This window comes from Centruroides sculpturatus, unplaced genomic scaffold, assembly GCF_000671375.1.
Source record: "Centruroides sculpturatus isolate CEXI.00-Female unplaced genomic scaffold, Cexi_2.0 scaffold1071, whole genome shotgun sequence".
Classification (NCBI taxonomy): Eukaryota; Metazoa; Arthropoda; class Arachnida; order Scorpiones; family Buthidae; genus Centruroides; species Centruroides sculpturatus.
In genome coordinates, this window is record NW_019385447.1 from 126718 (window position 1) to 143032 (window position 16315).

General features: G+C 28.3%; 1 protein-coding gene across 1 annotated transcript in view; it reads left to right on the forward strand.

Moving 5' to 3' along the window:
- Positions 1–6815: 6815 nt before the first annotated feature.
- Positions 6816–16315, forward strand: part of LOC111639097 (pancreatic lipase-related protein 2-like) — a 20878-nt gene continuing 11378 nt past the window's right edge. The window contains exons 1-6 of the mRNA XM_023384877.1: positions 6816–6949; positions 9395–9678; positions 10722–10868; positions 10943–11051; positions 11124–11240; positions 11313–11420. Of these exons, the coding sequence (XP_023240645.1) occupies positions 6868–6949; positions 9395–9678; positions 10722–10868; positions 10943–11051; positions 11124–11240; positions 11313–11420 (847 nt within the window). The 5' untranslated portion in view covers positions 6816–6867. The remainder of the gene's footprint in view (positions 6950–9394; positions 9679–10721; positions 10869–10942; positions 11052–11123; positions 11241–11312; positions 11421–16315) is intronic.

A 16315-nucleotide genomic window follows, 5' to 3' on the forward strand; every position in this document is an offset into this window, starting at 1 on the left:
ATGCTAAAAATAATTTCCGCATTATATCTGCACCCAGATTATTTACTACAATATCCTTATTTATTCAGAGTGTGTATAAAAACAAAAAGAATTCTAGACAATGGCATTTTTCATTTAACATTTTTAATTCTGCAGTTATATTTTTAACATAATTTTATATAGGTTAATATTTTCTATACCTTCTGACACTACTTACTTAAAAAAAATATATTAATAAATTTCTTCATTCTATATTTATCTACGAGTGTATTATTTAAAAAATCATTTTGATAATATTGTATAATCCTAATTGCGTTCCACATTTCCATTATTTTATCTCCGTTTTAAATTTCTCCTTCTTTATTTTATCATTGCTTTTCATCTTTCTTTTTAAATATCATAAGGGAAAACATTTTTAAAAAATCTTATAAAATGAAAACTTTTTGGTCAACAAATAAATTGATCCTGTTTTCTATTATATCATATGCACTAAATAGTGCATATAAATACAAAAAACATGCTATTATATACAATTTTCCTTCATTTTTATGAGGAAATCAGATCAATAGCAAGTAATTGATTAATACTTTATTAATTGATCTAAACTAATGAGTATTATTCAGGCAGTGCGCAGGTTTTTTAATTTTTATAACAGGCTTATACGTACAGAATAACACAGTACAGTAGACTAAGAAGGAAGGAACTGAATGGCTACAAAATAAATGTTATGTACAATACGCTGTTTGTTTTTAGTTTTATTTTATTTTTTAATTATTTTCCAAATGTGGGATTAAACCCCAAAATTCTCTCCTTATACATGGGAGTTTGAGGGTTTAACCCAAGTCATAAGTCTGGTTTGCACACTTATTACTTGCATAAGTCAGCAATAATTCAATATGCAAATCATGAGACGTACTGAATTATTGCAATATAAAAATCAAACATTTTAGTGGATTCCAGGCAAGTTGACTAGTTAATACAAAAGAATTGATGTAAATTATATTGTGAAACGTAAAAAATATTAGTTAAATTAGATATATATGTGTAGATTTGGCTTTCTGTGTGAGTATTTACATTAAGTGTCATGCTTTAAAACAGGGCTTCTTAAACTTTTTCCTTTCGCGACTCCCTTTTACACGAGAAAATTTTACTCGACCCAGGTATAAAGGGTATGTAAAATGGATAAACTAATAGAATTATTTATTGATAATAAAGCATAAAACAATTTATTCCAAAACAATTCTTCGATTTTCATATTATTTTATCATTTATTACAATTTATTAAAGACAAAAGCAAATTTCTACACTTATAAGATATATGTGCTTGTTTATTTTTACTTAAAGAATTAAATCTTGGCTGAATATTTGATACTGCAGGGACGTCAACGTTCTTCAGAGTTGATCGACGTTTTGATTTTGTAATCGTCAGTGCTGAAAACTCTGCTTTCGCATTAATATGTAGTACAAAATTTTATTGTTGTCAAATTTTGTGACCTCCCATACAGTTACGCGAGACCCTTTGGGGTATCGTTCCACAGTTTAAGAAACCTCATGTTAAAAGAAAGTAGAAAACAGGAATTGGACCTTGAACGAAAATTGAATCTAGAATTATTCTACTATTCCAGAAGCTATTTAACATATGATATATGATTGAAGTAACCATATTTTGAATAGATCAAAATATGGTTACTTAAATTTGATTACAGTATGGTCACTTTTAGTAAAATATGCGAAGAAACATTCTAAAACAAGACGAAAAACAATAGAAAAATAAATTTTTTAGAATGATTTTTAAAAACTGTTTTATATACTGTATATATATATATATAAATCTAGTTATATAATTAACACATTGGCCAGAATGACATTTTATAGTTTCTATTTTTTAAATTTTTTATACAGTAGAACCTCGAAAACTCGGCTCTCGATAACCCGGCACTCCGGATAACTCGGCCACACCCTAACAGGGCAAAAAAATCCTTAGTTAATTAATTTTCATTATAGACAGCTTTATAAAAGTATAAAAGCTCTCATAAAGTATTTTTCTGAGGTCTGTGTTATCAGGTAAATTACTGTACACAGTGTATTCATTAATTTTCATTTTCATGTAGTAAAGGCTCTATGCCTTCATAAAGGACGTGCTTTTCCTTTGTTTAAGGGTATTTGGGCAGTTTATTCTCTGTTATATTCTCAAGTAAACAATACATACAAGTACAGTACAGTATTTTCTGAGGAAACACTCGTACTTATTTTTTTTAACCCCATTCCCGATAACCCGGCATTTTCACAAACTCGGCCACCCTTCGGTCCACATTAGGCCGAGTTTTCGAGGTTCTACTGTACTATATAAGTCTGGAGAAGCTTTAAATGTACTATACGAATATATTTGTGTTTATGAAGCTTTTATCATATTTCTATTTGTAATTAATTGAATTTCCTCGTGTTTATTCAGTAGTCAGGCCTGTCTTCTTTAATTTTATCAAATTAGATTCGATGCAGAAAATATTTTCGACAATTTTATCGAATGTAAATAATCAAATAAGTATTTTATCTTGATCATATTACTGATAAAATCAAACATCAAAAAGATAAAAATTAAATTATCAAAAATTATCAATAAGTTAATTTGCATCGACAATTTATCATATTTTCGACAAATTAAAGTAATTAATCAATAAAAACAATTAATTAATAAAAGTAATTAATATAATGTCTCTGAAGAACCTGATATAAACAAGTTCTTTTTTACTTTCATAATTCGTTCATAATTTTTCATCTAGTAAGGACATTTAACTGACTACACAAAAATGAGGAGGAAAAAACCATATTATATCAGAAAACCGAAACTCTCAGCTATGCTATGCTGTAGTTATTTTACTATTACGCAAAGTGCTCATTTAATGGACTTTTTAAAAAACTTTTTCCGTTTTCTGGGTACTAACAGGGCCTCTTTAGCCAGCCCGTTATGGGTTTGGCCAGTTCCACAATGCAGTGCCCGGGTGATGAGGAACTGGACCCGACATAACCGAATGGACCATCCCTGAAAGATTACGGGATTTTTCAACTAGTCTGGACTCGATTCCGTATCCTCCACAGCGGTAGGTTGCCACCTTAACCACTCGGCCATCTGGCCGTCAATATTATATTTTTGTAAAGATAGCAATGAGAATCTTTCTGTAGCATTTTCAGCATCGCATAGTTTAACATTTGCATGAATATAATCTTATGCTCTGAATTGTGCCAAATTATCTAAACTCATAATCTTTTTTATTATATGGTAATTAATATTTAAAAATGCTTATTAATAAAGTTTAAATAGGTTAAGAAAGAAGTTATATTAAAATTTAGATCATGCAAAAAGTAGAAAATTAGTTTTCGCATATACAGAGTATCAATCTTAATCTATTTTCATTTCATTAAATTCAAATCTTCATTGCAATATTTCAAATGATCGCGGCGTAGAGATCATTTGCAATTTACTATTAGGACAATGAAATTTCTTAGTTAATTCAATTTTTTAAATACTTTTTTTAATGGAAATGTTTGTGTCTTTAGAAGATCGAAACTTTTTCAAACGGATCGATAGATTAATGAATCTACAAATAATATATTATTCTCACATATATCGAAATGGTCTTCGATGTATACGAGAATATTGTAAATAATTTCGTTTAGCATATCATTTTAAAATGGAACAATCATTTTTCAAGTTGTCGTAAGAATTTATAATTAAATTGCTGTTAGAAGAGCTGAAGACCTGGCATATTCGCAAAAACAGCCGATTCAGATCAAACCTGCTCGTAATGGCAAAAATGCCATTACGAGCAGGTTTGATCCTCGTAATTGCGGATTAAGCTCGATGATAGCGGCAAAATTGTGATCAACAATATAGTTTTAAATACTTGTATCGACGCCCGAATGGCAGAGAAGTTAAGGTGATAGCCTTACACTCTGGGATTCTGGATCGCACCCAGACGGGTAGAAAAACCTCAGGAATTTTTCGGGCCCCGTTCATCTCTACTCGCTGGCCCCTTTGTTCTCCTGGCCAAACCCATTATAGGCTCACTGAAAAAGACCTTCTTAGTGCCACAGGGAGGTAAAGTTTAAAAAAAATACTATTGTCTTGCATTGACAAATGAGTTACTCGCAGAATCAACTTTTGAACAAGTATAAATAATACCTTAATCAGGATAAACTTGTTCTACCTTAGCGTTAATTACACATATCAATTTTTAATTATAAATCTTTATTATTTTATGAGTATTTAGAGAAAAGTATCAATAACAAAAACCATTACTCTAAAAAATCAGATAAACTACTTGCACTTTATACTTTCGTAATACGCGAAACATTAAAACAAAAATTTAGGAAAAACCAAGGATGATGTGTAAAGATTTTATAAATTACTTTTTTAACTTTATCTTTAGTTTAGAAAAAGAACTATAAAGACTAAAATTTCGTATACGTTACTCTGTTGTCTTCTAGATAATAAAAAAAAAATGTATAAAAATATCTTAAATTATATAAATTCGCATATAATACTTTTTAAAGATGTTAAAAACATATGCGAATATGTCAGACGAGTTTAACTTCCTTCTTCACATTTGATTATAAAAACAAGATTGATTGAAGTAAAAAGTAAAATTAGGTCAATTATACTTTCTGAAAGAAGTCATAACTATAATCGTTATAATATAATTTATATCAGCCGATTGTAAATTCTTTTAAACTTTTTACAAGAAAATAAACTTTAAAAAGCAGACTATTTCTTAAAAGAAAAAATTCAAATGTATTTATTATATATAATAAAATTTAAATCCAAAAAGAAGATTGTAAATTTTAAGGTTAAATAGGACAGTATTTCATAACAAACATATAAAGTGAAGGTCTGGACTTTATTTTAACTTGACACTTGCATTGTATCAAGTTGAAATAAAATCCAGACCTTCAATTCGGTTTGCGAGTGTCATTGGTTAATGGAATATTGTCCTCTTTAACTTTTAATATTTATTTATTTTATATTACATTATGTAATTCGAAGCATAATTTTTACCTTTGTTTTTTTATTGATTTAAGACATTTTTTAAACTGCAGTATGCTGTATATAATTATTACTTTTCGTAAGGCAAACATAAAAAAAACATAAAAATTCATACATTTTGTAAAAATTTAAAGAAATTCGAACCTAAGTTTGCCAACTCTCGAAGAGTTTTCCATTTCAAGAGTAAAATATTTCAGATTTAAAACTGTTATTCTTAGCAATATCAAAATTTAAAATTAGCAATTTAAAAACTTTTGCCGAAATTCGGAGTATCCCGACGAATCTGGGAGAATTGGCAAACTATTCGTATCTAGTTCGATCTCAGATGTCAGAAACATTAATTGATATACTGTACAAGCATACAATTAATTAATCAATTTAATTAACTGGGTTAACTCCAGATAAAACATAGTTTTTTTCACTAAATAATTTTAATTATTTTAATAATCAAATAATAAACGTTAGATAATATTTTAATCGAAATAAAATAACAGTTCAATTATTAATTAAAAAGCAAAATTAATTTCTGCTAAATTGGTATAATTTTTATAATTAATTACAGTGTAAAGTAAAAGACAATATTGTCAAGATAATACGCTTTAGGCTTCCTCAATAAATTTTATATAAACAATTATTAGAAAATACCAGCATAAAAATGTCTGATTTTTATCAGCCATTCTAAAATTATTAATACGGTGCTTCCTTATATTTTAATAATAAATATATTACAAACGTAAAAAAATACATAAATTATGTTATATACGTAATAAATTATAAATTTACAGTTATCAAATTTAATAATGACAAAGTGATATATATTTTATTTTCAAAGTAAAATGGGATTTACAATAAATCAATAATTGTTTAGATATATTATATTATTTGCTAAGTTATTGTAAATTCTATATCATTTTTAATATATTTCAATAGATTCTAAACGCATTTCTTACGTTGTTCTCAGCTTAGATAGTGTAGTATTATAAAATGTATATGATTCTATTAATGTCAAACTTGTTAAAATTATAATACAATTAGCGTAATATTAAACTCTTCAGTTATTCAGATATTCAGTTTAAAAACTTCTTAATTTTATAAGTGAAATTTAAAATTAGAAAAAATTAATATAATGTATAAAAAAATTTTCTTTATGCCACAATCACGATCTATAATTAAAAATAGCCAATATTGAATATTATTTTTATGGTCTGGACGTTGGCTTATATTCTAGTTTAATTTAAAAGCATATGTCTGCTTATTTTAGACGTAATTCATATTTTTTTTAAATAGGTTTATCTTTTCAATACAAAAACAAATTTTATATATTGTTGTATATTATATATAGAAGGTAACAAACAAACAAAATTTTTTGAATAATTGACTGACATATTTGATACGCCTTTTGATAAATTTTCCTCTAAAATATTTTATATAAAATATTCTGCTTTAGTTCAATGACAAGTTATTTCTTAAAATTACTGTTTAACTACAGATTAAGTAATAATAATAATTTATAATCATATAAATCTATTAATATATAATTAATATGAATAATTATTTTTCATTACCATATTTAAATAGCATTATAAACAATTGTATGTAATTGATTCTTAATATACCTGAAGAATATAATTTTAGTTATAAACCTGTTTAATATATATATATATATTAAAGAATTGAAATTAATTTTAATGCATTCTGGTTATTTGTAAAAGACCAATTGCATGAGCTTTTGAAAACCGGTCTTTCCCTAATCTGATAATGAAATGGTATAAGGTTGAGTTAGAATCACTCTTGCGTATATATTGCATTGTGTATCTACATCGCATTCATTCTTAACTTAGCCAAAGATGAAGATGAAATTATTCGTCGCTTCACTCATCATCTATCTTCCACTTCTGCAGGATTTTATCAGCAGCTTAGAAGTAATCTGTGAGTAATTTTTATTCACTTTAATTCATGAAAAAGTAAGTTATCATCAATATATAACTATGTAATCTGAGATAGCAAATAAGTTACAATTCTGTAACGTTATACTTTTCTCTTATAGCGCATTAAAAAGAAGGCAAATTGAGTTATATTTAATGTATCGTGAATGTATTTAACTAGATTTTCTGGAATGAGGGTAGATCTTTATTTTTCTGGTGTAAACACAGACTTGTTTATATATATATATTAAAATTTTTTAATTATTTCAAACACAATAAAGTATATATAACTGGATAACCTCGATTAAAATTATGTCATTTTAATTATCTAGCATAGTGAATAAATACATTTTATTTAATTGTTATTTTGAAACATATTTGAGCGAGATAGATACAAGTACTTTTCAAGTTTAATTGTGTACAGTTTCTGGTATAATGATATGATGAACTATCCCAAAGTAGTCATCATGAAGAATAATTAGGATAACAAACAGGCCATTTCACCCAAACGATACTTTGTATGTGTTTGTTCATCGTTATCTAATAGAAATTCTTTAAAATTTAGCTCAAAACGGAAAAAATAAATACGAAATTTCTGTTATACTTCATTTAATATAGAGTAAGAGGAGGAAAAGCTTGAGCTGCATCTATTACATTGCATAATAGATACAGTAGACTTTTAAAACGATATTATACTAATCATCAGTATTTAGGTTATAAAGACTTTTTTCAGATTTTAGACCAATAAAAATTGTATACAAATAGAAAATGTTGTTAAAAAACTAAAATAGTTTATCGGTGTAAGGTCTTTAGACTCGTTAACAATAAGAAGGGTATGAATAAGGATTGACTATTTTTCTTTTTGTATATTGCATAACTTTCGACCATACAAATTTTAATTATATATTAAAAAAAATTATTAATCCATATGTTATTTAATAAATTAGCATTTGTCTTGTAAATAAATAACCCAAACTTTCTTATGACCTATTTTCAATTCCTTACAGAATTCCTGAAACTTTCCCTCCCGGTGTATCTCTGTTGGAAACTTATAATAATTGTTTAAAAATCTGTATGTAGCCTATATATGTATATACACATTAAATATGTCATATATCTACTTTTATTTTAACAAAGCGACATAACTATCAGGAATCTATATAACCAGATTTAACTTTATTATTTTAATTTTCTTTTCCTGTTATAAATTAGAAAAATTACTAGCTGTACTAATGAATTGTATGTAGAGACACTAATGCGAAAAATACAGAATTAATGATATAAAAATAGTTTCTAAATATATCACTCTTCACTTTTCCTTAATCCTAAATAGTTACTTTTTATTTAAATTATCAATTTATATTCATTAATTTAAGTTGCATCAATTTCTGACATTATATAATCCATGATAAAGTGCAAAGTATACTCGTATTTATTAAACTACTTCCTTATACAGCAGGAAATTTATTTTGAAAAAGTTCTACGTTTTTATTTGACCTTAAATTTTTATGTTTTGTTGATTTTTCTCCTCTCGTAGTTTACAATAAAAGTATTACACTATTTAAACCTTTTACGAGTTTCCTCGACGAATAATCCATCATAAAAACTACAAAAGTACGTATAAATGTTATGTTAAACTATGTCAATTTTTAAACATAGTTTAACATAACATTAATACGAAAATATTTAATGCAGATTCACAATGGGGTCTATACAGATTCTCTCTGGAGTCAATAGAATCTTGAAAAAGGTCGATGAAACTCAAGTGGTCAATTGGGAATCAGTGGAAAAATCAGATACTTACTGTACTTTTTGGAGAATTTTCAGACAATCACATGGAAAATTCATTAACTGATTTAATAATTTACTTAATACATTACACGAAATCTTGGGAAATAACATAAAAATTTTAAGGGAATCAATTGAAAAAAATATTTTCTAAATGGAGGGTCAATGCAAGAAAAAGGTTGGAACACCTGTAAATACAATTTGTATTTATTTTCATCAAATTTATAACTACCAAAACACAGATTTTTGATTTTTTTTAGATAAATCTATTCATAATTTTGAACTATTTTAGATAAGAAAATTGCATTGTTTAAAAAGTATGCTAATGCTAAGTCGTTAATTTAAACAATATAATTAATATTTTAAACTATAAAAAATTACAATTCAATGAAAATATGTAGAGCACGTAATAAATAGACACAGTAAATTGTTTTTGTCATTCAAATTTTAGTAACACGCTTTTAATTTTCATTGTTGTAGTTTGATGAAGAAGATAATGTAAGTGACAAATAATTCTATACTAAGAACAGGTAATGGTAAATAAACGAGCGATTTTATGATAAAAAATAAATAAATAAATAACGATGATGATGATGTTTATTTAGAAGAAAAACAAAGATAAAATCGAATTTTCGCTTGAATAATTTATTTTTCTTCTCAGTGGATAAATCTAAGGCTACGAAATGCATGGGAAAATACGGTTGTTTCACTTTGGAATCGCCATTTGCTCTATCGCCACCCAAGAGAATGTTAGCTACGTTACCTTTATGCCCAGAAAAACTAGTAATTAAATTTTTCGTATGGACGAGACAAAATCCCGAGAAAGAAGATGTAATTTACTCCCACGAAATGGAAAGAATAGAAAGATCTCACTTCGATCCGACGAAACTCACAAAATTTCTAATTCATGGATGGACGCAGCATGGAAAAATTTCCTGGATTTTGGTAAGTTAAATGAGTTGTGTATAATGAAAAGCAAATCAAAATAAAAATAGCGAAAGATAAATATTTTGATAAAGGCGTCTTATTATCAAAGAGAATGTTGCAAAATGGATAAGTCACATTTCGTAACGAAGTGTCGCAAAGACGAAGTATTTTCAAAATTACAAAATGATTTTTAGTTTAACTACAAGTTTAGTTGAAATTTATTACATTTTAAATGTAATGATAGGCCATATGACAAGGAATTTATATTTTTCAAATGTCTTTCTGTCTGTTTAAAATGCGTTATATATAAATGACTAATCGTCATGAGATAAATTGAAGCTATTTTCTTCTCATTTCTAAAGTATGTGAGAAATGCTACGATACAAGGATAAAAAAATCAATAAATGTGAGAAATGCTACTATACAAGGATAAAAAAATCAATAAATATGAGAAATGCTACGATAATGCATGGCTAAAAATGTTTATTATTGTGGCATCGTCACAATGTCGGGCTTAATTTAAACAACCTCGTGACTTCCAGTCCAGATTAGAAATTTGTATTTAGTTAATCGTATCTCTGGCTCCTAAGCTTCCATATCTGATCTCGATCTTCATCTAGCTAACTCCGTTCTCGAATTAACGAAGGACAGACGACAGAAATCTGAAAATTGCAACCCATCATTTATAACGTTAAAATAAATATAATATTTAGTACTAAAAATCCAAAAACTTCTTTACTACATTCACTTAAATTGATACGATCCAGTGTATACCACGAAACAAAAGATAATATAAAAATATTAATCTTACAAAAAAATTAACATTTTGTTTCTAATTTTAATTTGGGTTTGTGTATTATTTTTAATATATTTTAATTTATGACGGAAAGTAAAATATAACTAAGTATTTCACATACAAATTGCTTCATACGTTTCCGTAGATAATAATTAGATAAGAGATAATTTATTGTGGTTATTATTAGAAAACATTGTCTTGATAATGTTTACAAACAGGAAAAATCAAACAATATTTTTTAATGCTAATTTTTCTCTAAATTTAGGCAGCAACTAAGGAACTATTGATACACGGAGATTATAATATTATAGCCGTGGATTGGCGCATAGGCGCCAAATCTTTACATGTGAAGTCATCGGGAAATACGCAAATGGCGGGTGCAGTCACTGCAGCTTTCGTTCAATACATGAAGGTTTATACGCGCTTTATCATCATTATCTAAACTTAATTCTAATTAATTATTTACACGTATCATTTCCTATACAGAAAGCTTATCGTTATTCACCAGAGATGATACATCTCATCGGATTCAGTATGGGATGTCAGATAGCGGGATACGTTGGAGAAAGAATTGCTAATATTGGTAGAATAACGGGTAAGTTTCCATTTATATAATATTAAACTGTGGTTTTTAGTTGTTTAATTTAATTACTTTTTATGCAAAAAGGTTTAGATCCTTGTAGATTGGATTTCGATCACTCTCATCCTGTCGTGAGGTTAGATCCAACAGATGCACTCTTCGTAGATGTCATCCATACTGATTCAAGTGTCACTTCTTGGACTAGTAAATATTTATAATTTTATAGTTAAATATATAATAAATTTATCATGTAAGTAAATTGTTATTATTTAATAGAGAGAGGTATCACCCACGATGTTGGTCATTTGGATTTCTATCCAAACGGTGGAAAGAATCATCCCAGGTGCAAAGGTAAACTCAAAAAAAGAAGAAAAAGATGGGTAGGTGAGTGATAAAGTTATGATTTATTTTTAAATTTAAAATGTTTAATGTAACAGTATTAATTGTAATATTCATCACTGCAGTCACACGTTAGAATATCTACATTAGAATATCTACATTAGAATTAGTAATATTCATCACTAATTCTATAAAAATGTTTTAGAAATAATTTTTAGATCAAATTTCTAAGCAATTAAAAAGATAAAGCTCAGTAAAGAAAAGTTTGATCTGTCTAAAAAGATTTTAAATATTTGATATATTTAACATTAGTTTAATTTATGTACTAATAAAATTGGAGAATTTGTGAAGTTTTAAATATGTTAAATATATGCTTAACTGTTAATTTAAATATGTTAAATATATGCTTAACTGTTATTGTGGGTGGCATTTATAAAAATGTCTACAACTCCTAGACAAAAAATTAGAATATTTGCCTAACTGAAAGTTTAGTGTACATTTTCTCATGAACAACACAGAGTAGGAAACTTTTTTCGACCCTACATAAACAATGTCTATTTATATTTATTATACCCATTAATTAGACAAATTAACTCAAACGTCTTTTTGTTACAAATGGAAATGAAATGACAAAAAATAAATAAATAAAATAACAGTTTAACCATGACAAAAAATTAGAATACAGTGGAACCTCGGTATGCGTCTGCTTTAGAATACGTCCAATTCGGAATACGTCCTGTTTGGACGAAACAAATTTTGCTCGGTATACGACTTTTGTTCGGTATACGACATAATTCAATTATACGCGCCATCAATGAACAAGTAGCACTATCGGTGTACTAGACCAGACTAGACGTTCGCGGTGCAACGGTTTATAACTTTGTTTAATTTCTTCTGATTTTAATTCGTAAGTAAAATTTTATTATTTTTATTAATCACGAATCCCAAAAAGGCAAATGAAAAGCGACAGAAAACTAAAAAAATGACTAGAATTACAATGGAACTGATGAAAGAGATTGTTGAGAAATACGAAGGTGGCACGCGTGTTCGAGATTTTAACTGTTGTTTACCGTATTCCGAGAACGACGATATGGACAATCGCGAAAAATAAAGACATTATTAAATCTGCTAACGTTGCGAAAGGGGTTAAATCAATTTCTAAACAGAGATCGAAGACATTAGATCATGTCGAGAAATTGCTTTTGCTTTAGATAATTGAAAAACAGTGTTGGAGACAACGTATTGGAAGCAATTATTTGCGAGAAAGCTAAAAAGATTCATGCTGATCTCACGAAAAATCAAGCAGGAACTAGCCAGGAAAGGAGGTGTTTAAAGCCGGCCATTTTTTTTACACGAGAACGGATTAATCATTTTTACATTACTTCTTATGGGAAAGGTTGGTTTGGTATACGTCCGATTCGGTATAAGTCCAAACATCGGGAACGGATTAAGGTCGTATACCGAGGTTCCACTGTATTAGCAAAAACAACCAAACAAACAACCATAAAAAACTAAATTGTAATGCAAATTTCCATATTGCTGGGCAGAGCAGTAGAACAGTAGGCCTACAACATGGGGCGTGACAGAACTAAACATATTATCATAAGCCTTGTACAAAGTAGGAAGAAAACAAAAAGAAATTGCGAATTATGTAAAATGCTCGCAACCAACAGTTTCTAGAGTACTGAAACAACAAAACCGTGTTCAAGTTTTAACTAATAAACGCCAGAAATATGGACGTGAACGAGCAACGACTTTGAGGGATGAGAGAAACTTGAGGATTGCCGTGCGAAACCGCTTTAAGAGCGTTAATCCGCACCATGCCAGACAGATTGTGAGCACTAATTATGGCAAACGGCGACGCCACAAAATATCAAGTTTATTTTGTTGTATTTTCTATATTTAACCCACATTTAGCTAATATTCTAATTTTTTGTCACAGTCAAACTGTTATTCTATTTTTTTATCATCTCATTTCCATTTGTAACAAAAAAATGTTTGTGTTAATTTGTCTGATTAATGGGTATAATAAATATAAATAGACATTGTTTATGTAGGATCGAAAAAAAGTTTCGTACTCTGTGCTGTTCATGAGAAAATGTACACTAAACTTTCAGTTAGGTAAATATTCTAATTTTTTGTCTAGGAGTTGTATATATATTGTCATGATGATGAGCAATTGTACCGTTTTTATAAATGCCACTTATAATAGTAGGTAACAATCAAGAAAAGTTAAACACATAGAATAAACCTATATAGTATTTATTCATGCATTTAATTAAAATTTTCTACACTCTAACACTGCTATTACATCTAGTCTATTGCAAAATATAAACGAATTCTTCAGCAAATGAATATCTAAACATTATCTTCGAAAAGATAAATTTTATCAATTGATCATTGTTATATATAAGATAAGAATAGTGATAAACGAAATAGATTTTTTGATATTTTGTTAAATTCAAACCACTTTGAGGTATCTATAAGAATACCCAACAATATTTAGATGAATAATGAAATGTAAAATATAATGAGATATACAGTATTATGTGACACAGATTCCTATAATGGAAGCAAACAAATATTCTGAAGACTGAAGCATAACAACAGAATATTCGTGTTATCTATATGCTAAGCCAATTGGAGTACAAAAACCTTACACAGACAAATAGAATATATTTTTATTTGTGTCTACATTTAAATTCTGTTGTAATGCAAGAATACAATATATAAACTTTAATTAACTAAAAGTCGACCACGAGCATTTTTAAGTAAACAGTAAATACACGATTTTATCAAATAACAACTATTGAAATTACTGTTGTACAATATTTCCAGTATCCATATATGTCAACAACATACATGATTACTGTAAATTAATAATACATGTTAAAATGAAAATCTTACTCAATGGGATCATCGGCTGTCGAAAAAAATTTTCAAATTTCAGATAGAACCAAATCGAGAAGCAGTCTACAACTTTTGCTATAAATTTACCAATTCAAATTAAAATGATTTTATTAAATTTTTTAAAAAATATTTTAAAATTAGTGTATAAGTCTAATTTGACTCCTATCTCATAATCCACTTTCACTCTCAGAAGGAATGAAAGTTAATATCAGGTCTTTTTAAATAAGAGCTCTTGTCTTGACAATACTTTCTACTAATTATGATAATAAAAAATTTTTAAAATAAAATCATGCTCTAATTAATTCTGAAAAAGCTGGTAAGAGCTCTTGTTCAATTTCCCCGGTATTCAAACAGGAGGTTAAGGAACCCACTAGAAAGTCCCATAATTTTTAAATTGTACAACGATATAAAATTTAAATAATAACAAAAGCATAAAAGAAGTAATCTTGTTAAATTAAGACAAAAAATCTCAATTTAAAAAAATACGCGATGGTTAGAATTAAACTGATGGCACTCAGACACGCGTGGAGCAAGCTCTGCTGAACTGAATCGAATGAAACTCGGTAAACGTGCAATGCAGATCACGAAGAAATTTACGAGGGGAAAGATTAGTTGACATTTTCACCATTAGGGAAAATGTGGCGTTGCAAGGATAGCAATTATATTCTATTAAAATAAAATTAATTTTACACATTTACAGTATGTGCTCAATGTAGGATCCTTCCCTGTTGACTACATGCTGCAATCGTAAAATCGTGTTATCAACTGCTACGCGTAACATTTCAGGAGGAATCTGGGAAACGTGTTGCACTAAACTACTCTTCAGATCCGATACGAAGTGCAATCCCCTCGAGTGATAAACACAATTTTTCAAATAACCCCACAGCCAGAAACATACGTTTACGCCACATTTTCCTTGGTGGTGAAAATTTCAACTGATTTTTTTTTCTCCGTAAATCTCTATCTCATGATCTGCATTGCATGTGTATCGAATTTCCTTCAATTCGGTTCAGTAGAGCCGGCCGGTACCACGCGTGTCTGAATACAGTCAGTTTAATTCTAACCACCCTGTATTTAAGTTTTAAAAATCAATAAAAGTTTTAACTTTTAACTCCTCTTTATTCGCTGCTTTTAAGAAACGATAGTACCTGTACTTTTTAATTTTTCAGTTTATTGATATTTCATAATTTTTTTTGACAAACTCATTACTATATTCTCACACTTCTTTTCTCAAAGACATTATTTTCCTAACCGACAATTTTTAAATATTAAATTTGTTTATTTTGTAATAATTATTTTAATTATACCACTAGATACAGTACACTTGCAGAGGCAAAGCTTGAAATTTTCCTACAATAAATAAAATAAAATTATAAAACTAAACATTTACGATTAACAAATGCTAAAATATTTAATAATTCCCGTATAAAAATATATAAGTAAACCTTTTAATTAATCTAATTAAAGTTTGTCGGTGTTTTCTTTACTATTCCCGTCCAGTACACACTAGAAGGCACTTTAAAGTAGTCTATTGTAGGTTTGTTTAAAAGGGACGGCCGAATGCGGCGGGATAAGAAGGGACAGAACCCGACATGTCCTGCGTGGACCACCCCCGAAAAATTTCTGAAGTTTTTCTAATTGTCCAGGTTAATCCACGGATCCCCAGGAATACTTTAACCGCTCGACCATCTGGCCGTCTACATGACATAGTATTCAATACATAAATATTTACAGTAGAGCCTCGATTATCCGATCCCCGATTAACCGATACCTCGGTTAACTGACCGTCCTAGTCGGCAAATTTCAAATGCCTGCTAGTGATGTGGCGCTACAATATTTGGCTATGTCTTGGCTACTTTAATATTATTTTTACGTGTTTTAGCTGGCAACACTCATTCGACCATGAAAGGGAGCCAGTATTTAAACGAGGCTTAACTTTCTAATTTTTAACGATACAATAGCGACGATTATTATTTTAAAAAATTTTTGTTAGGCTTAACATCGATGAAAATTCAACGCGAAATAGGTTA